Below are 22706 nucleotides of genomic sequence, written 5' to 3'. Positions count from 1 at the left end.
TTGGGTATATGACTAGCTACAATAACACATATAGAATTTGGTTGAAAGTGATTTTGATATGGTCCCTCTCCCTAGCTAAGGGAACATAGAATTTAATGCCCCATTCAGTTTATGGTAATCTTTGAGCTGGAGATTTTCTGAATTTAGCATGACTTTATTCTTGAAACGGATACGAGAGATGACATCAACCCAACAATATTTCAGTTAAAGCACATAGCATAATTAATTTCACTTGCAAATGTGACACATGTGAAAGACATGGCATAATCCCAATCTAATAGCAAGAGAATAAAAAAACAAAATCTCTTCTAGTCTAGTGATACGTCTCTTCTTAATGTTGGAAGAGATCCAAAATTCGAATATCCTCTTCACCATTAATCAAAATAACAAGACAATGAAAGAAAAATGTGGCCGGTAGATTGTTGCTTACCCTAAAGAGAACCTCATTCGCCCATTGCTCGATATAAATTAAGCTAGTTAATTAAAGGAGTGTGTTACGAGTCTTTTGTGCCAGAATTCAATTTACCTTCCCGTTTGATACATTAATTAAATTATCTCTTGTATAAAAAAATTAACAATAATCACTGCTTCTCATAATTTACCACTAATAGTTAATTCGTGATGAGGTGCTGATAATTTGTCATTGATGGGAGGTTCCTCACACATAAATTGAAAATCCTCTGCCCATCGTGGATCTCTGCTTTTCTTTAGTGGCTGCACAGTTAAAGGGAAATCCATCAACATAATAACAAGAAATCTTTGAATTTAGAACTTCTATCATTTCCTACAACTCCGTTCGTTGCCAATTCAGAGTACAATTTGGAGATCAAATTGTCTAATGTCACCATTCAAGTGAAGAACAAAGATGCATAAATCCTCGTGTGTGTCAGTGTTTGTATGTGTGTATGTAGGATAAGAATAAAGATGTATGAAAACTCCTTTATGAATCATAGACTCCTTTGTCCCTTCTCTTCTTTTGACACCCAAAGAAGAAAACCATATAATATTAGGCATAAGGCATACATTGTAATAGTAAAAGCTGAATGTTGCACAGATCATTCCCATGACCAACCATTTAACATTACAAAAGAGAAGGTATATATATAAGGCTCCAAGAATCAAAACCAAGATACCTAAAAAATTTAACAAATGTTCTCAAAATCCTCATACCTTGGTCCTTTTTTCCTCCCCTCTGAAAATAAGTCGAACAGATGGATTACAGTGGTGCTTTCCTTCAAGATCTTGAGCTTTATGAACTACGACAACAAGCAAACCACCCCCAGGTGGAGTTCCCTCAGGAGCCTTCTGTACTGTCAGTGTTTCTTCAAATCCTTTTTGCATGTCCTCCACTTTAAAAGGTTTATAAGTCAATTCCACTTCAAGCTGCCCACGTTGCTTCTCATCTTGAGCATCATTTTAAGTCAAAACTTTTGGCTCATCCTTGGGTAGATCTTTCAGAGGTACTACATTCATACCCATTTTTTCATGTTTGCCCACCTAAAATAAGGGATAAAATGCTTCAGACATGCATAATTAAAACAATACATATGACTTCTGATTGATAAACTGAATTAATATACCTTCTCCCAGTCATAAACAAGAAGTTCTAAAGCCTGAGATTGCGGATCTTTAACAACGATGTTAAATTCCTCATTCCATTCAGGATTCAGGTTCTTGTGCTTGACACTGGTCTTGTGTGATGGAAGATTGTTCTCCGGGAGCTTTAGTTTCACATAAGGGTCCGAAGCACCAAGAAGATCCTTCTTTTTTAACTTCATTGCCCTCAGAACCTTCACATGGAGAATTCCTACAGGCCTGTTAAAGGCTCTGCAACGTCCAAGTAGTTTTTTCAGCCAAACTAAATAAAAAGTATTTGCCACAATAAATTTCATACAAATGCTGAGATGTACTTCGCTGGGTCCATTATTGGTACTTCAAGAGTTTTCGGCCACAGATACATGTTAGCAACCTGATCTTTGATAAGCTCCTGCAGAAAACCCCGTTCTAACACAGTTAAAACCGTTATTATGAAACTGAAGCATCACAGCAAGGAGAATATTCTTTTGTGAAAATCAGCTTAAATAAGGACCTGCTGCATAAATAGACCCAATCATTCAACTTCCACCACCAATTTAGGGCCACAACATGAAAGAAATAAAGCAACATTAAACTTTCCGTAATCTTTCGTCTTACTGATCAATCTATGTAGAGCAGTGTGTTTACAAAATAGGGGGATACATATGTGTAAAGGACAGAAACAGAGAAGGGCATTCTACCTGGACGAATCTATAAAGGCCAGAAGAAAACCATCCAAGAATTTCTATGGTCAACATGTCTAGTGGCATCTGGGGATTTGATAAGCATACAATTCGTACACATAAATAAGTAGCTTGCTTAGGACATGCTTTAAGATTTTATGTCGCACAAAGTCTTTCTTTACAATCATTGCGCGACGGATTTTGCGCAACGACATATCTGTCGCGCTGTTATTTGTGCGACTTCTTTGAGCTTTGCGAGACCAATTCTTCTTCGTAGCGCAAACTGTAAAATGTAGTAGTGAGAGAAGTCTTCAACCTTCAAAACACACACCAAGCTCACAATCTTCTCTTGAGCTCTCTCTCCTTCCTCCAATTCTTCTAGTTTTAATTTGTTTTAGTTTTATTTTATGGGGAACTAACTCCCTAGCTAAGGCTAGGGAGAAAGCTTTTAATATGAGTGTGTAATTTTTATTAGTTTGATCCAAACTTAAGCTTTAATGTGAATTTGTAGTTTTTGTTCAAATGAAATTTGTAGTTTTCTTTTTAATTAATTGATGAATGTTTGATATTCTATTTCATAGGTTCAATCATGTTTTTCCCGTTGTGTAGTAAAAACTTTCATACTTTTAAAAAGAAGAGAATAACTTAGATTAATAGAATTTTGATGAATATTATTTTTTGATAGTTTGTTGCCAATGGTACAAGTTATACTTAGAATACTTATAAAGGAAATTAAAAAGAACTTTACTTATTTTGAACAACTACAATGGAAAATATTTTGTGGATTAAATTAATAAGAGTTGCATGCTTATGTTAAAAGTGGAACCCCAATGCCTTAGTGTTTTAATCAATTAAATTTTCTTTAAATCAAATCTTGCATAAATCTACCTCTCAATCATGCTTGTTCTTTTTCATTTCTGTTATTTTCTTTACACCGCTATCTGTGGATACAACACTCGGACTTCCAAGCTACACTACTATACGATACCTTCCCTTGGGTTTTGCAAAGTGGTACGAACAGTATTCCTATCTTCCAAATTAATAAAATATATAGTGTTCTAAAATGAAATCTCCCATTCTTTTTTGGTTAAATTTTCTTCTTCCCCATCATCCATTTTTTCAAAAAGGTACTGATTTTCCCACTCCCCTTTTATACACTTACACTCCATTTTGTAACATAAATGTTACCTACATAAATTACTTAAAATAAAATGATACTTTTTAAGCAAGTTTAAGAGAAGTTTTTTCCCAATAGTTTAAGAGATTGATAAACTAGACCTGGCATCAAATGTCAAATGAACCAAAAAAAAACTGGAACCTTCAAAGAACAAAATTCATTAGATCCACTTAACAACTCCATTTGAGGGACAAACAAAAAAAAGCTTAGGTATTAGCTAAAGCTTTAGCCTAGAACACACCACTTAACAACTTCAATTGGCATCAAATGTCAGATTTATTGACAACTTTAGCCTAGAACACACGACTCTGGAATCCACCAATTCAAGTTGAGTCTGAGTTAGTCGACTACCTCAAGAGTTTGATACTCTTCGTGAGCGATGGCTGCTTCCATGAGATGGTGCGGGCCAATTTCCCCGCTATTTTTCAAGAAGGACTTGAACATATTGTGGGAGAAGCCACTCAAGAGTGTGAAGTCTGGATGTTCTGTACGAATCCAGGGTTGCTCGCCCTCATTGAAATACAAAATGTGAGGCACCGAGTCATCCCCGTACCCTTTATCCCTAAACTTGCTCCGGATTGCCTCAAACGTGTTCCGTAGTGCGTCGTACTGAACGTCCCAGATGCGGCTGTCAGGAGGTTCTAGGTCCTCGGTGAAGACAATCACCTTCTTGATCATATGCTCTGCCTTCAAGTTCTCATTCACAGCCACTTCCAGAATCAAATCAAACACCTCCAAAATCTTAGGTTCCTTAAAGTCCATGAAGGAGGTCCTGACAGTTCTCATAAATTCGAACTTGGACGTAAGATCATGTCCTTGTATAAAGTCTAGCTAATATCTTCCACCACTGTATTTTATCATCTTTCCTTTCCATGGCTCTTCACTCACTTCAGATACCAGAATTTCCAACCCCGCCTCTGCATAGCTCTCCTCTGGATATTCATCTTCATAGTCGAGCACATAATAGCCCACCACCAAGCAGTTTTTGAATTTGCCCAAACCCTTGTTGGAATAAACAAATCAAGTGCCTCATGCACTGTGATAGTGTCAGAGTAAATAAACCAAAGTGCTTATGGCACAATGATAGTGAGCAGCCCTTTCGTATTTTATTTTGGTTGCCTTCTATAGTGGTTTTAATTTAATAGTAGTGTGTGGTTCTTGCTGGACCACAATGTCTGTTTGTAAACTCTATAAAGAGAGTTGTTAGTGTGTTGTTTTAGATAGAGAATGATAAGGAATTATAAGAGAATAACAGTCATTCTCCAAATACGCTTTCTTTATTCTTGTCTTTGAATGAGTGTGAGTGTGATATAGTTTGTAAACTAATCACCCAGTCAAAGAAGTTTGGTATCAAGTGTTTGTATACCAACAACCCTCCCCCTGCTTTATGTACTCCACCATTGCCTTCCACTGAAGCTCAGCCGCTTCCCGCACATCCTCTTTTTCTACAAATTTTATGATCTCATTTGGAAGCAAAGCATCCGGCTGTATTATTCCACCTTTTAGATTGCCTCCTCCTGCTGCTGTTGCTGCCTTCAACTCCTCCAAATACTTCTTAACCACACGGCACTCTTGGGCTTCACCATGGAAGGAATCAGCGGCAAAGAGCTGTCGCCATTGAAGATCTTAGTACTCAGTCAAGGGCACCAAAACCTCCTTCCTTAGCTGTTCCCACTCTTGTGATTGATCTAATTCCGGAGGAAAAAGCCTCATCCCAATGCTTTCACATAAAAAAATTGTGCGCACGCGGTGGCCCTCTTCAAGGCGTTTGTCAGTGCAACACCTTGCAGCCGTAGATACTAAACGATCAACATCAAGTTGGTCGTGGTCGTCGCGGTCATCACCGTCAGTTAAGTAATCAAATGGCTTTAGTTTCAGCTTGTGCTGCTTCATTTTGTCAATATCAGACTTCAACAACTCCACGAAAATATTAATAACACGGTCGTGTAACAACCTATAATCCGGATCAAGGTCGTACCTCTCAGGATGAAGATGATGCAGATGCGCAGCAGCCTCGTTGTCTTGGCCGCCTCGTTTCTGAACTAGAAGGTTGGACATAATTTGGACAAGCGTATACGCACCCTGACCAAAGGAGACAGAGTTGATATTGACAAGAGAGTGAATGTTGCGTAACAGAGTCTTTGGGTGGTTGTGGTGTAGCCAAAGCACAGCCATGTCGAACTTTATGCCTGCGAAACCGTCAGGGTTGGCGCTGAAGATGAGCTTGAGGGTGGTAAGGGGATTGTGGGACCACGCCAAGGGAAGAAGTTGCTTCAGATATTTCAGGCAGGGTTGTGTAATCCTCACGGCGTTGAAAAAGAGATCCTGGCATGGGTCACCGTAGGAGGAGGAGGAAGGAATAAATGGCCAGATGTAATCGTTGGAGTTGGAGTTGGAAGTAGCCATTAATCTTCTTCTTCTCGAGATTGGGATTGGGATTCCAATTTGTATTGTTACAGCTGCTACTAATTGTGGTGGTGAAGAACTGAAAATATTGCCGCCTAATTTGCCTTTGCCGACGACATGGACAAGATTTCGGAGGCGGCATCCTGCTGCTGCTTTGTTCGGATTCAGAACATCCCTCGACCTTGTCAAACACATTTGCCCCGGCACCACTGCTTTATTCATCTCAATCATAATCTTCCTGATATTAATTCTATTTTCAAATTGAGCAGTGGTTGGTTTGTTGCTGCTCTCTCTCGCCCCCTGCTTGAGCCTTGATTGTTTGACTTCTAGGGTTTGGTTTTTTCTTTTGTTGGAAAAGATGACCCTTCCTTCCCTTACGAGAGCGCTTCAGTCGAAGTTTTTGTTATGTCTTTGACCTAATTTTTTTAGATTATTGTATTTTATTTAGATTATTTTTGCAAAGGTCAAGTCAATCCGGAGTTTTTTTATAATAAAAAAAAATTATTTGTAGAACTTGTTTTAACTGTTTCATTAAATTGCTTTTGTATATGCATGTAATAAATGTTTAAATAAAAATAAGTCAATTCCTCACTTTTATATTTCTCAACTTTATTATTTGGACCCAAAAGAAGGGCCTCGACCCGAACAGGGCTGCGCTAGTCCAAAGGATATCAGGTTGATTGGGCTCGAATTGACTATTGACGTAGCGTGAAGGCTGCTTGAATTCAAACTAGGTTGCTGAACCCAAAAAGGGTACTACTGACTGTGATCTTGATTTTCGCCTCCTGCTTGATTAGGTATTGCTCGTACTTGTCAAGTTGACACACACGAATGAAAGAATGTTGAAGTCCTCTTGATTGAGGCATAGAAAAGAACCAATCTAAGCCAGTAACCCCCTTGGAGCATAATGGTTTGAGCAAAAGTTCAGAGAGAGTGCAAGCATCATAAAATCAACTCACTGCACTCCCTCACACCATTGGGCTGGTCTCATACCCAATGGTGGCACACCTACGAAGCAGAAAGACGGATCAGAGTCAGAAGAAAGCAAAGAGCGGGGGCATTGGTGTAGGTCCAGCGATCTCCCCCCTCCTTCGAGCAAGCCGACCCCCGTGTCTGGCGAGAGAAGCGCCTGACGGAAAAAAGGACCAACACTTATACTAGGGGCATACATAGCTTATCTCGTATAGAAAGCCCGTTTGAAGGGCTTTGCTCAGCCTAATCAACAGCACTTGGCCTGTACAGGGCTTTTCACTTGCCCGATGAATAGTACCTATTCCCTACAGGACCTCGTCCTTCCTGATAAAGGGTAATTGACTTTTTTCAATATTGATAAGCCCATTTTAAATAAGGTTGATAAGCCAATCCAAGGGATTTTATGACCAAAATGCGATCTCTCCGTTTTTATGATCAGGTGTATCATATGCAAATGAAAGAATGTTGAAGTCCTCTTGTTGAGATTGCATTTGAAGGGTTGTAATCGGGACGATAACCTAGAGACAACCTTATAGGATGCCATTGGAGAAGCTTCGAGCTTTGTAGCTACCACTACTAAGCTTTGGGGTTTGGGGATTTTGCTCGTACTGCCACAATCACTGTAGTGTGTTTGACGACGGAAAGGTTTATGCGCAAAAGGAAATGACGTTGGTTTTGATTTATTTGTTGGGAGTTTCACTAAAACACCCAAAATGGGGGCTGGAATTATAAAAAATTCCAACACCCAAAACACTTTATAAACACACCCAAAACCCATCATTACACACACTCAAAACCCATTTATAAACACACCCAAAAAATATACAATTGTTGATTGTGGGGTTGATTTTGGGTGTGTTTCTATGTTTAAATAGTATTTGAGTTTTTTTATAAATACATGTCTATGATTGGGTTTATTTATAAATATCTATTGTTTAGGGTGGTTTTTTATTATCCGTTTTCCCATGGGTCGACCCACTTCTAACTCATAAGACTTGGACCAACCTTAAAATCCCATTTTATTAGGTCGGCTTGACCCAAAGATTGTTGGCCCATGGAACATTATATTAAATTAAAAGCTTGTAAATTGAATAATGATTATGTGGAATAAGATCTCATTTTTTATTTATATTTGATCTTGCGCTTCTGTCTAAAACGACATCATTTAGGAATTGAGAGTTTTGAGTTTAGGATTTATAAGCTATCTAATTAAAAACCATGGTCATGTGCATAAAATAGAAATTTAGAATTAGCACTTAAAAACTATATAATTAATAATATAAATGTATTCAAAAATTACAAATTGCATGGCCTCATTAAAACCTTTTCAGAAAACCAGTGGGTACAAAATTGAACAAGGAAAAAGAGTGCCTATGTCCAAAATTTCACTTACCTCAAATAAAATAAATAAATAAATAAAGAGATTCAGAAATCGGGCTGTTTCCAATAGCCCAAAAACAGAGAAACCAACTAAGGGTATAACCAAAAAATAAAACTTGATCAGAAAAATGAAAAACAACAAAATAAACTAAAAACATATATATACTTGATGTTATTTTTTATATGTTTTGCGCTTGCTTTGCATCAGAGATTTAGAGGGGCATACCCTACTTTAATGAAGTGGTCCCCTATGGGTCGTTTGGTACGGCTGATTGTCATGGACTAGACTAACTGTCTTGGATTGGTTTGGCTTTGCATAAGTTGGATAACACTTGTTCTAGTTTGGTGTAAGTGTGATTGGATTATGACTAAATTTTATAATAATATGTTTTTTGGAAAGTAAGTTTTTTTAATATTTTTTTTTGACTTTTCTTCTTCGTCCTCACAACGGAAAATTAACCTCCCCCTCCTCCTAAGGTCCTCACCACCAGTCACCACTAAGCTCACCTACAAAAATGCAAGCCCTCTTCTTTCAATTCCTACTTCAACAACACCCTCATGGGAAGTGCTTCTCAGATTCTAATGACCGTTGGCTACATGCTCTTGGCCATTGCCATGCCCGGTTCGATCGTCGTCAGAATATGCTATGGAATTCGGCTTGCCATCACGGTCCAACTGCATCCGAGCTATTTGGTCTCAAATACTATGGACTTATCTATAACATTCTGATCCTCAATCTTCCACTCGGCTCCTTCCTCTTCTCCGGCCTGCTTGATGGATATTATACCATATTCAGGCCACAACCAAGTCCGAAAGCGGCAATACCTGTGTTGGTGCCCATTGTTACAGGCTTGTGTTTATAATCATGGGCATTGCCTGTGTTATTGGGTTTAGTTTGAACATTTTATTGTCCATTAAAACTAAGAATCTTTACAAGAAGATTCAAGCTGGCAAGAAATCAAAGAGAGTGGCTAATGGCAAACAATAGTTACCCTAAGGTTGGACTTGGGAGGCCAAGAAATATGAGGATTGATGGGCTTAAAATTTTGCAAAGGGATGTCCTCCGTTCGGAATTAAGCTTGTTTTATCAAATTTTTATGAGGGCATTATGTTGCTTATCATCCATGAGATCACACTTGGAAGGGAAAAAAAAAAATCATATCATTACAAAAATGATGTGGGTAAGTTGTTTGATGCCGGCATCCCTAATCCGCCCCATTATGACATTTGTATTGATTAATTCTTGGTGGAATTGGTGTGTAATTTTTTGTAGTTTGGATTAGTGTGTGTAATTATTTTCTTAATTGGTAGGGTCTATTTATTCATTAAACAGTTCTTCTTTTAATCTTTTTTCTATATTCTTGGTCTTTCTTGGCTTTACTGGTCTAGAAACATCGATGGGTCAGTTTCTCTTGGTGGGCTATAAATAAATACGGATCATCATCTTCTGAGGTGAACACTTCTTATGGGGATCAGAGGCCCCACAAACGAAAGGAAGGCCTAACCACCTGGGTTTGGTCCTCACAATCAACGGACTAATATACACACAATCAAAAATGTAGGCAAGCCCATAACTCAAAAGCCCATTAAAGAAAATTCTTTTTCATTCTATAGACCCCGAGAGATATCATAGGATATGAATCTATCTCTTTCATTATGTGAATATCCCATATTCAGCAATCAAAAGAGAAATTCAAAACCTGAAAGACAGATATCTCATTACGTGGATATGGTGTATTCAGCTATCAAAGAGATATTCAACTCTTAAAAGACATAATGCATGTCTTAGTGACTTGGTGAAATTATTGACATCATTTACCATCAATACAGCATGTAGATGAATGCCATGGCTCCTTGTAATGGTGCACGCGTGAAAGTTCAAAACCCATGAGCCATGACAGCTTTGGAAAGCAAAGACAGAAAGAGACTTTTAGAAGACTTGCAGCCAAAGCGTCGTGCCATAAATGGAACTTTGATCAGCACCACTAAGTCTTCCCATGGACCCCCAATTCCCTCCCCTCCCAAATCTGACCAAGGTTCTAGATTTGCCTTACACAGTTGTAAAGTAACATTTGCTTTACCCAGCTGTGTTAAATTATCAAACCAAACCCTTCTTTTGTATTTTTCACATAGGCCGAGCTCCAAAAGAAGACACCATTAATTTCGTGTCGTAACACAATTACCTTTATTAATTCTTTATTATAATTATCCCTGGTTGGTTGCTAAATTGTAATTAGCTGCTACTAATTCCAATCAAGCACTGCAGAGACTAAGAATTAGGTAAAGATTGAAAAAGCCGAACCGAGGAATCTAATCATCTTAGGGCTCGTTTGGGAGTGCTTTTGGAGCAGCGAAAAGCGCTTCTAAATGGGTGAAAGCGCTTCTATCTTTTAAAAATGGTGTTTGGCAAAAATTGCAAAAGCGCTTTGGGTGAGATCCAAAAGCACTTGGAGTGGTTTTGGAAGAAGCACTTGAGAGGTGCTTCTTCTCAAAAGCGCTGTAGGACAAAAACACGGGAAGCACTTGGCTCCCTTTAATGAAACTTTTAAAATGCCGAAAATACCCATATTTAATTTTTTTAAATGCCAAAATACCCTCTCTCTTTTTCTCTATCCGCGAAAGGCCCAACAGACACCAAAACACAGCTTCTATTCCATCTCTCTCACACACACTGCTAACTCTGGTCGGCAACGAAGCTTCATCCTCATCACTCTTCAGCAACACCCTTCTTCTTCTTCTGCCTTCTTCTTCTCAGACATTTTTCCACCATTTCCAGTTCCCAAACTTCCAGACTAAGTTAGAACTTTGAAAAAATCCCCAAAGAAACCTCCCTATATAAATGAAGCCTTGAAAAACGTTGTGATCATATATGCCTGCATTTATTATCTTCGCAACAATAAACAGCTTCAGTTTAGCTTCTTTAGCCTTGAAATATACCAAAAACACATCAACCCGAGACAGAAAATAAGGAAAGAAAGTGAAAGGAGCAAGCAACCCAGAAAGACAGAACCCACTTGAGCTTTTCACATAGACAGAGAGACAAAAGACAGAGAAGCCGACCCTTTACAGGCGCATATCTCATGTTTATTTTTCTTGTTTGATTTTTTTGGTGTTTTCCCTTTTGCTTAAATTTATGGTTTGTTTGTCTATTTGTTGCCTCAGTCACTCCCTCGCTCACTACTTTCAAATTTCAGCACATATATACTTTCCATATATTTTGATTGAAATTGAATGAAAAGGAAAAAGACAGATGCATTAATGGAAAACATATATGGCTTTGTGAGAGATTAAAATACTGGGAAGGGTTGTCAATGCTATAAAGCGCTTATACTATGTCAACCAAACACTCAACAAAATATCAAAAGCGCTTTTATGTAGTGCAAAAGCACTTTTAAATGTGATATCCAAACGACAAACTGCTTTTTGTAGAAGTGCTTATGTCATAAGTGCTACTAACATAAGCGCTACTGGCATAAGCGCTTTGGAAAGAAGCACTCCCAAACGAGCCCTTAATAAGCTGTTAAATTAATGATGAAAATCAAACATTTAGCAGAGATTAGTATGGAATTAAGGAGACCCTAAACATGTTCCGAAGCTACATGTTGTTCTCTTCAATTTATTATTAATTTTCTATGCTATAACTTCCAATATTCATAATAAATACATAGCAATCCATACAAACATTGAGTGAATTATTATTGAAGTATTATTGCCATTTTACTGGCTCATTAGTGAACATGGTTTGGAATACTTTTAATTATACACAGGATAAAATTTTGGTGTATATTTCAAATTTTGAATTAAAAAATATTTTGAATTTATAAACTAACGGAATGAAAAATAATAAAGAGGTATTATTCATGGCTCGTTCACTTGAGTTTATTTTATCTTTAAAAAAACTCCATAAAGTGGTATTTATTTATAACACATTAACAAATACCCAGTATAGTTTTTAATTATTATTATTTTTTTGGGTCAAAATATAATTTTTAATTCTATATGAATTAACCGATCATTTATTAATTTAATAATGTATTTAGAAATTAGTAAAGAAAGCATCATTATCGAAAGTGAAAGTGAAAGAAGAAGCATTATGTCTCCATGATGCTTTTGCTCTTACTTCTTATGCCTTCAGAGATCTTCCAGAGCAACTCGTATTGGCTCCATACATCTCTTGGAATATTACCTTGTCCCAAACCCACAAAGAATGCTTTTTGAAATTTCATTTAAAAAAAATAGAATTATGGGGGGAAATCAAAATAGAGAAAGTGGGTATAATGATTAATCTAAAACGTATCGTAAGTTATGAAATAGTACATGAATATTTCTTTGTAAAATTTGTAAATAAAAAATTAAAAGAAATATTAGAAAAAAAAGGGAGAAAATTCGTCCATCCCAGCCTCCTCCTCCATTCTAACCACCCTAGCCTGCTAGCCACCCTTCCACCACGACCATCCCACCCCACACCTACCTGAAAGCCAACTTAGATCAAATTCAATTTTGTGTATGTCAGTCCAGTTAGAAGAAGGAAAAAAATACCCATATATGGAACTTGAGTTTCGTGGATGTCAAAGAGAGAGAAAGAGAAGGGTTGGGTGGTGGGAGAAGAGGTAGAGGGAGGGGGCTGGATCATGGATGTGAGGTTGTTGACTGTCGCATAGAGAGATAAAAAGGAGAAGAAGGGAGAAGGGTGAAAGTGAAGCTAACTCGCGGGTTGTGATTTTTCTTATGGGTAATTTTAAACAAAACTATAATTTTTATATAAGCACTTGCAAAATTGGGCCTTACAACAATTATAGTAGCAGAGAGTTGGGCTTTACGTTGTGCCCCTTTTTTGGGTCAAGAGGCAGTTATTTATTTATTTTATTATTTTTGTTCAAGATGGCTGGAGGCGGTAAGGCTAGCTCACGTGATATACACGATTTTAGTTAGATTCTAACTATGTTAGTTCCTTCTATTTCCTTTCTCGGTCTGAGCGCTTTCTTTGAATTCTACCGCCATGGTTTTCGCTAGCTGTTCATCACTACTTCTTCCTGCCAGAGTCAGAAACACTCCCTCCTGTGCATGGCCTGTTGAGCAAATTTAGAGTACACAACTCTAATGTAGAGACTTGTTGGAGACAAAACAAGTAAACAATTTACTTGTATTAGACTCACAAAATATTACAACAAGACAACTCTCAAAGGAAAGACTAACTCTTACAAACACTCTTTCTCACTTCACTCACACTTCTCACAATGACTCCTTAGCTCTATAGCTCACTCTTCTAGTTGACACACACTTCACTTCTTGATTGTTACAAAGCATGGCTTTATGCCTATTTATAGTTGTTCTAGCCGACATAGCTCTCCATTCCATTGCCTTTGCTACATAATTCTTTTACTTTCTAGACTATTCTCCATTCCTAGCCGACATAGCCTATGTAACTTTCTAGAATCAACTACATTAATCTATTACAATACTAGTTACTAGGTCGGTGGAACTTCCTTCACTTTTCCAGATTTTTCTATAGTTATCTAGCTCAAATGTTGACTTCCTTTTCTAGGCTTTATTTCCTTTTATACTTCTAGAACTTTGTAGAGATTGCTCCTCAAAATAGGTTGAGCTGGGGTTGATACTTTAACACTCCCCCTCAACACCAGCTCACATCCTTTGCATCACATTGAGCTGATGACGAAATCTTTCCAACTTGCTGGTACTCAGACCTTTTGTGAACAAGTCCGCAATTTGATCATCTGTATTGATATGTCTCATCTCAATCTCTTCTTGCAGAACCTTCTCTCTAATAAAATGGTAGTGTATCTCCACATGTTTGGTTCTTGCATGAAAGACTGGATTTTCCGCCAAACGAACTGCTGATTGATTATCACAATATAACGGCACTGAATAATCTACCAATTGATGTAGATCATTCATCAGCTGTGTTAGCCACGTGATCTCTTGAGCTGCCATTGCTGCTGCTCTGTACTCTGCTTCCGTGGTTGACAAAGATACCGTCGGCTGTCTCTTACTGCACCAAGAAATTGTTCCTGAACCAAGCTTAAACACGTACCCGGTAGTTGATCGACGAGTATCATGATCTCCCGCATAGTCAGCATCACAATAACCAACTAGCTTGCAATCTTCACCTTTCTTGTACAACAGACCATAGTCAATTGTACTTTTCACATACCTCAGTATTCGTCGTACTGCGTCCAAATGAGACTTCTTTGGATTTTGCATGTATCGACTCATCACACCAACTGCATACGAAATGTCAGGCCGAGTCAATGTCAAGTAGATTAGACTACCCACCAATTGTCGATACATCGTTGTGTCTTCCAAGTCTTTGCCTTCATATGCGCACAGCTTGACATTGGGCTCCATTGGCGTTGAGATTGGCTTGCATTCAAGCATCCCGAACTTTTGCAACAAATCTTTTGCATATTTCTGTTGACACAGAAATATTCCTTCTTGTGTGCGATCGACCTCTAGCCCAAGAAAGTGCTTGAGTTGTCCCAGTTCTTTCATCTGAAAACGAACTGACAAATTCTCCTTCGTCCGGTGAATTTCTTCCTCATCATCACCAGTGATGATTAGATCATCCACATATACCAGCACGATAGCTAATTTTCCTCCATTAGCTTTGACAAATAAACTAGGATCTGCATGGGTCACTGAATAACCACTTCGAGAGAGAAATTCTGCAATCTTACCGTACCATGCTCTTGGTGCTTGCTTCAATCCGTAAAGTGCCTTTTTCAGCTTGCACACATACTCGGGATGGACTTCGTTCTCAAATCCCATTGGTTGAGTCATGTAGATTTCCCGATCTAACTCCCCATGCAGAAAAGCATTCTTCACATCCATCTGGTACAAGTTCCAATCTTTGTTGGCCGCAAGTGCAAGTAGGACTCGTACGGTTACAAGCTTTGCCACTGGACTAAACGTTTCATCATAATCTAGTCCGTATTGCTGAGAGAAACCTCGAGCCACCAACCGAGCCTTATACCTCTCGACCGACCCATCAGGACGACGCTTTATCTTATACACCCATTTGCAGGATATGGGTTTCACATCTCTTGGCTTTGGCACCAGATCCCAAGTCTGATTTTGCTCTAGCGCAGTGATTTCTTCTCCCATAGCTTTAACCCATTCGGAACTCTGTGATGTTTCTTCAAATGTTTCAGGTTCAACTATGTCTTCTGCTATGGCTGCGTTGGCGTATTTGGGATTTTGCTTCCGTACTCTTGTTGACCTTCTGGGTTGTGACTGTGGAGTCGGTATTTCTACTTCACTGGGTCTAACTTCTTCTAGTGCTTGTTGATGTACACCAGTTTGCCAAGGATTCTGAGTAACCTCTTGCTCGTCATCGTCACCGTCAAGCGAATCTTCATGCTCATTTGGACCCGGTCGGATTGGAACAATTTGCTCCCCCAACTTTTGTTGCAGCTTATCTTCAATTTCTCTCGAGTCTGGTAACACCTCCTTTTCTGGGGACCACCAAGATGATGCTTCATCGAACACCACATCTCGTGATGTGTAGCACCTTCCATTTGTAGGGTCACAACACTTCCACCCTTTTCTCTGGTTGTCGTATCCCACAAAGATACATCTGATTGCCTTCTTGTCAAACTTGCTACGTAGATGACTTGGAACAAATACGTAGCACACACAACCGAATACTCGAAAGTAACTGACTGTAGGTTTCATATCCCACAGTTTCTCGAATGGTGAAATAAATTCTAACCTTGGTTGAGGAAGTTTGTTGATCACATGGGCTGCAGTTCTCATGGCTTCAGCCCAAAACCTTCCAGGCACATTCTTGGCATGCAGCATGCTTCGACATATCTCTGCAAGATGCCGGTTCTTTCTCTCTGCTACTCCATTCTGTTGTGGCGTGTTGGCACATGTGAATTGATGACGTATGCGAAACTCTCGTAGATACTGGCAGAATTCATTCGAGGTATATTCTCCTCCATTATCTGTGCGTAGACAAATAATCTTCTTTCCTACTTCTCCTTCAACTATTTCTCTAAACTCTTTAAACTTTGAAAATGTGTCGGATTTTTCTTTCATAAAGAAAACCCACACATACCTGGAGAAGTCATCAATGAACGTCACCATGTATCGCATCCCGCTAATCGATGGTTGCTTAACAGGCCCGAACACATCAGAATGGATTAACTCTAGCGGTGCTTTTGCTTTGAACTTGGATTCCTCATATGGTAGTTGATGCGCTTTACCATATTGACATCCTGCACAGACCGTATCTGTTCTCACATCAAGCTGAGGCAGACCCTTGAGCATTGACTTCTTCATCATCACGCTTAGCTTGTGATAGCTAACGTGGCCCAATCTCATGTGCCATAAATTTGCTGTCTCGTTCTTTCTTGTCTTGTCTACATATGCAGACTCTGCTGACATTACGTAGACTGACTCTAGTCGTCGTCCCTCCATTGTCGGCATCCCTGAGATCTTGAGGTCTCGATACACCTTCACATCTCTTGGACTGAATAGGACATAGTGGCCTGATGATGTCAGTTGTGCTACTGAAAGCAGATTCTTCTTCATGCCTGGAACATGGTAGACATCTTGAAGCGGCACTTCATTAGAATTGTATCGTGGTGCTACTACTGTCTTACCGATGTGGGTTATCGGTAACCTTGAGTTGTTGGCAGTCACCACCACACGATTGCCTTTGTACTCAGTCAGGTTCTGCAGCTTCTCCTTATCACCTGTCATGTGATTTGAGCAGCCTGAGTCGATAATCCAATCATTCTTGTAGTCAATCCTTTCAGGTGACGTCACAGTGAGAGCTATCTCCTCTTCCTCTATAGCAAGAGATGCTTCCGCGTCCCAATCATCCTCACTTTTCTCCTTTGAGTTGGAAGTAGCAGTATTACTCTCAGCGGGCCTTTTGTTGGACCAACAATCTTTCGCCATGTGGCCCTTCTTTCCGCAGTTGTAGCATTTACCTTCGAATCTTTTAGTATTCTTGGATTGACCACGGTTGCCGTGAAACTTTGAAGCTCCCCCTAGCCGAGAACTTCCTTCTCCTTGATGACTTTTCGCCTTGTCACCATCTCTTTTTGATCCATTACCAAAGTGTTGCTTGAAGTTGCCTTTACTTTTGTTGGAGTAGAGCGCTTCCTCCTCTCCTTTTAACGAGACCCCTCCCATTTGCTTAGCCATAGCTTCTTGATCGGCAAGCAAATTTTCAAACTCAACAAGTGATGGTTGAGTAGGCCACCCTTGTACAGCAGCAACGAAGCCTCGGTATTCGGGTCTCAGACCATGGATAATTATCCTTTTTATCCTAGACTCCACAATAGCAGCAATAGGATCTAAATCAGAAATTTCACGGCATATGGACTTTACCTTGTGGAAGTACTGAGCAATCGTCATGTCACGTTGTGCAACGGATAGCAGCTCGTTCTCAAGAAGTTGTAGTCTTGTGTCATTCCTTTTTGAAAAGAGTGTTGCAAAGGTGTCCCATGCTTCCTTTGGTGTTTTGGCTTTCCTTATGTGCTCCAACATTTCTTCTTCAATTGTTGTCTTCAGGGCAAACATGGCTTTACCTGCTTTGATCTTCCACTTACGCAAAGCGTCGCTATTGTCTTCTCGTGGTTGTGCAACATCGTTGCCCCCGACGACATCCCAAAGATCTTGACCTTGCAGATAAGACTCCATGCATGTCGCCCACGTGTTGTAATTTTTGTTGTTGAGCTTCGTGATTCCTCCAACTACGTGAAGATCACCCATCGTGTCGGCAGAATTCCGGTAGTACCGAACAAGCTTGAACTAAATATGCAAACTTGTAGAGACAAACTCTTCACGACTCAAAGAAGCTCCCGCAGAATCAGTCACTGACCGTCCCGCTCTGATACCAATTGTTAAGCAAATTTAGAGTACACAACTCTAATGTAGAGACTTGTTGGAGACAAAACAAGTAAACAATTTACTTGTATTAGACTCACAAAATATTACAACAAGACAACTCTCAAAGGAAAGACTAACTCTTACAAACACTCTTTCTCACTTCACTCACACTTCTCACAATGACTCCTTAGCTCTATAGCTCACTCTTCTAGTTGACACACACTTCACTTCTTGATTGTTACAAAGCATGGCTTTATGCCTATTTATAGTTGTTCTAGCCGACATAGCTCTCCATTCCATTGCCTTTGCTACATAATTCTTTTACTTTCTAGACTATTCTCCATTCCTAGCCGACATAGCCTATGTAACTTTCTAGAATCAACTACATTAATCTATTACAATACTAGTTACTAGGTCGGTGGAACTTCCTTCACTTTTCCAGATTTTTCTATAGTTATCTAGCTCAAATGTTGACTTCCTTTTCTAGGCTTTATTTCCTTTTATACTTCTAGAACTTTGTAGAGATTGCTCCTCAAAATAGGTTGAGCTGGGGTTGATACTTTAACATGGCCCTCATACAAGATCAGGTCGTTTCCTAAATTTTCCTCCACTTTCTCAGGAAAATATTGGGATAGCTTTACACAAGATCATCCGCTTGCATTTGGAGGGTATGCATTGTTTTGATTCTACTTCATTTTCAAGGATTTTGATGAATTCTTGTGTTTCTTGGTTTAAATTTATCTATTTTCATTCAATTTCTGATCATCTGTTTTCTCAATTCTTCTTTCTTTCTATCACTTTCTAGATTTGATGCATTGTTTTGATTCTACTTCATTTTCAAGGATTTTGATGAATTCTTGTGTTTCTTGGTTTAAATTTATCTATTGTCGTTCAATTGCTGATCATCTGTTTTCTCAGTTCTTCTTTCTTTCTATCTCTTTCTAGATGGGGTGTATTATGCCTCTGATAGTTGTCTGTGTTTAGTACTATACTCTCTCTCTAAATCAGTGGAAGGTTTAACATGTCTTCATTGGAGGAAAATGATGGAATTGGTGGTACTCTTTTTGATATGCGTGGCTTTAGGGTTTAGGTTTAGCATGGCTTCATTTGCTGCGTTATGCTTCACATGAGTACTCTTATGTCTCACGCTTTGGATTTTGGTGTTTACTTGTTTATTTTCCAATGCTGTAAACATTCTCAAGAATCTATATTTTGCTAAATTTTTCTTTGAATCTTGATTAAATTTTGTCTTTCTCAGGGCCCCTCCGCTTTCTTTGAATCGCACCATTGCTTTCAGCTCGCTGTACAGCTACCGCTTGTATGCATTTAGCGTGGGGAACGGAGAACCGTCATGTGAGCAAATGTGGTAATTATAGCCATATTGTGTAAATTTTATTCCATAGCTAATTGTTTTTTTGTTCAGATTTAAAGCCAGAGGTTAGGGAGATTCCTCATCTACAACTTGAGGAAATAATTCAGTTTATTGTTCCATCGCCTCCGGAGTGTGTCATCAATACGACAAGCAAATATCAGACAACCAGGGACCTGCGTATGCGTTCTATGAAGCTTCAAGAGCTGTACGAATTCCACCAATGCATTACAAGTTCACAAAACGTTGATGCTTGGAATAAGTTGTACAAACAACTGGTGAACTCCTTACTGGATATAATAGATGAAGGCGACATAGTAGTACAGCACTCTAGTGACATTACTGTTGGTGAAAATAGATAAACACTTTCACACACTCCCCTAATGATCTTGTTGTTGATGGACTTTGTGACACACACAATGATGGATGAATCACACACACACACTTGAGAAACCAACCAAGCACAAAGTGACACAAGTATTTTAGAGGTTCAGCAATTGCCTACATCCTCTTGGTGATCCCCTTGAGAAATTCACTAATGAAAGAATAAGTTACAACTTTGGTTTACACAGAAACCCCCTTAGAACTCCATTCTCTCTCAAGCTCTCTTTTCTCTCTCACCCCCTTGCTCAACACTTTGATGCACTTGTGAATACTCTCTCACACTTGGTGTTTCCCTCCTTGGTGTCTAAACTCTCAAGACCCAACTCAGCTCCTGTCTTGAACTGATTTGCCCTCTCTCCCTTCCTCCCTGGGTAAGTTAAACCTCTCTTGGACACACTAGCTCCCAGCTACTTGTTCACTCATTGAGAAGTAAAACCACACATGTTGTCTTGCTTCCTCTTCCCTTTAATACATAAGCCTTTGGACTTCAGAAGAGACTCCTTCTTTCCTCCCATGTTCTGCCCTTGGTTACCTAATATGGACCACAACTTGGGCAGACCAAAGGCTAGGCATTGATAGCTGCAACTTCAGCCACCCTATCTAGAGCTATAGGGTAGGTACTCTTTGAAACAAGTAAACAATCCTCATTCAAGGGTGCTCCAGCTTTTCCAGCACCTTGCTAGACCTCCAAGAAACCATAACACACCTTAGAGGCCCGAGGGATTAGGTAGGGAACCAATCACATGTGAAGACACCTTGAAAAACGCATGGAAAAACGACACAGCACTTCTGGCGACCGGTCGCCCGTCACTGGCGACCGGTCGCCCGTCACTGGCGACCGGTTGTTTCCTACGATTTCCAAATTCTTCTACAGACCTCGAATCTGCTTCAAAACGACCGGTCGCTCTTCCCTTGCGACCGGTCGCCTCTTCCTTCACTTGCATACTAAATGTGAGCCAATTTTACAACAATCTCCACCTTGGCGAACCATTTAATCACCAATGAACCATTGTTGACCTCTAGAACCTCTTCAAACCTTTTAGAAATCGTTCTAGTAATTTCCAAGAGCTCCACCATGGAAATACACCTCTTGCCTCAATGCACCTTTGGTAGAAGGTGCTCCTCCCAAGCCTAGACTTGAGTAACCTGGACCTCTTGTGCAGAAAAGAGTTCCCCCTTGCCAAATTCGTTGCTCCTTGTCTTCTTGGAACCTTGAATCATGGACTTCCCTTGATATGCAAAACACATAGCAAACCTTTGTTCACTAAATCCCCACTTAGCACTCCTTGCTCTTGGATTTAAGAACACTTCTCTTCTCATCAATGCACCTCTCCAACTTTCCCGCTTCATGCTCCCTATAGCACTCCGAAACGTAGCTGGAATTTCTTGGTCCATCCATCCAAAACTTAGGGACGGTTTGATGGATTCCTTGGGCCCGGACCTTGCACTTGATGATGGCTCCACCTCAAGTAGAACCCCTTTGTGAGTTTATTGTTGTTGCCCTCCTTCTTCAGCCCTTGTGTCAAGCTCCACCTCAAATAGAGACTCCTCCATGACCACCTTGGCAAGAAGCTTCTCTTCAACAACATCCTCCACATTATGTTGGACCGGCTCCTTGACTTTAAGACTTGTTGCATGCTCTTCCTTGGTACAAATATCTGCACCACCCAAAAGCATGTATGTGTTGTTTGGTTGAATTTCCCCCCTCATAACCACCACAGTACCTTGTGTGACCATGAGCTTCCCTCCTTTGGCCTTGTAAGAGTACCCTTCTCTATCCAAAGAGCCAAGTGAGAGTAAATTCGTTCTTAGTGCAGGTACAAACCTTACCTCACTAAGACTCCAAACTTCACCACCTTGCAACTTGATCTTCACAGTCCCTATGCCCAAAACTTCACAAGTAGTTTTGTCTCCCAACATAATCGTGCTGGCTTTCTTATCCTCATATGTGTCAAACATCAACTTATTTGCACACACATGATATGAGCACCCGGAATCTAAAATCCATCTTGAAGAAGAACTCTTACCCGAAGAACTTGCCATGACTTCCCCGTTACTCTCCTCCGTAACCGTCAAGAGTTCATCACAAATGTCATCATCACATACATTTGCTGAACTTCCAGTTTTCTTCATCTTCTCCTTCCATACCGGACAATTTTGCTTCCAATGATACTTAGACCCACACTCGAAGCACCCTTCTTTGTCCTTGGACTTAGAATTCCTCCCATTGCTTCTCTTGCCTTCACGCTTGCTTGAACGATTCCCTGCGAATAGACCCGTGTCTTGAGAGTTTTCCTCCGAACGTTGGGACATCCGGTGATGCGTCATCACATCTTGCACCACCTCCTCAAAATTCAAGGTACTCTTCCCGAACATAAGCGTCGTTCGGAAGTACTTATAAGACGTAGGCAAGGATGTTAGAAACATGAGTGCCTTATCCTCCGTATCATACTTCACATCCATTCTTTGCAAGTCAGCAACACATCTATTGAAGCTACTCAAATGCTCCATTAGATTACCTTCCTCCTTCATCCGAAGATTTAGGAGTTCCTCCTTGAGGAAGAGCTTGTTGGACAGCGACTTCACTGCAAACATCTCTTCGAGCTTCTCCCATGTTTGCTTCGCTGTGTCTTGCATCACATTGATGAGCACCTCATCGGTGATATAGTTCTCGATGGCTCCTCTAGCCAACTCATCTAGCACACCCCACTCCGCATCTGTCAGGGTTGTTGGCTTCTTCTCCTTGCCTCCCAAGACAATGCTGAGACTTTGTTGTGTAAGTGCTGACTTCATCCTCCTTTGCCATAGAGTGAAGTTCTCCTTCCCTGTGAAAGGCTTCAACTCCATTTTCATGGTGACAGATTGTGGTTGCCTCTGCTGCAAAGAGCTGCCTCCATAT

At 39.8% G+C, this 22706-nt stretch overlaps 1 protein-coding gene and 3 pseudogenes across 2 annotated transcripts; all 4 read right to left on the bottom strand.

The window, feature by feature from the left end:
* Window positions 1–323: 323 nt before the first annotated feature.
* Window positions 324–4221, bottom strand: LOC110760195 (synaptotagmin-2-like; annotated as a pseudogene). The gene is made up of 5 exons (XR_015826085.1): window positions 3787–4221; window positions 1911–1987; window positions 1581–1827; window positions 1171–1497; window positions 324–714 (listed from the first exon to the last, which is right to left on the bottom strand). The product of XR_015826085.1 is annotated as a synaptotagmin-2-like (transcript).
* A 564-nt stretch (window positions 4222–4785) lies between these two features.
* On the bottom strand, window positions 4786–5841 carry LOC148292575 (uncharacterized). Its single transcript, XM_088245872.1, has 2 exons — window positions 5089–5841; window positions 4786–5043 (listed from the first exon to the last, which is right to left on the bottom strand). The coding sequence occupies exons 1-2, from the start codon at window positions 5839–5841 to the stop codon at window positions 4786–4788; spliced, it is 1011 nt and encodes a 336-aa protein (XP_088101998.1).
* A 7995-nt stretch (window positions 5842–13836) lies between these two features.
* On the bottom strand, window positions 13837–14559 carry LOC148292574 (secreted RxLR effector protein 161 pseudogene; annotated as a pseudogene).
* Window positions 14058–17937, bottom strand: LOC148292573 (uncharacterized; annotated as a pseudogene).
* Window positions 17938–22706: the final 4769 nt, after the last annotated feature.

The sequence above is a fragment of the Prunus avium genome, chromosome 8 (genome assembly GCF_965620075.1).
Source record: "Prunus avium chromosome 8, drPruAviu1.hap1.1, whole genome shotgun sequence".
NCBI classification, from domain to species: domain Eukaryota; kingdom Viridiplantae; phylum Streptophyta; class Magnoliopsida; order Rosales; family Rosaceae; genus Prunus; species Prunus avium.
This window is presented reverse-complemented; position numbering and strand designations above follow the sequence as displayed.

Excerpts from the sequence above, each read along its gene's own strand:
- LOC148292575 (XM_088245872.1), bottom strand. The coding sequence starts at position 5,841 with ATGGCTACTTCCAACTCCAACTCCAACGATTACATCTGGCCATTTATT. Across the intron at positions 5,044-5,088 it reads GGGAACAGCTAAGGAAGGAG|CTCTTTGCCGCTGATTCCTT; the intron begins GTTTTGGTGCCC and ends CAATGGCGACAG.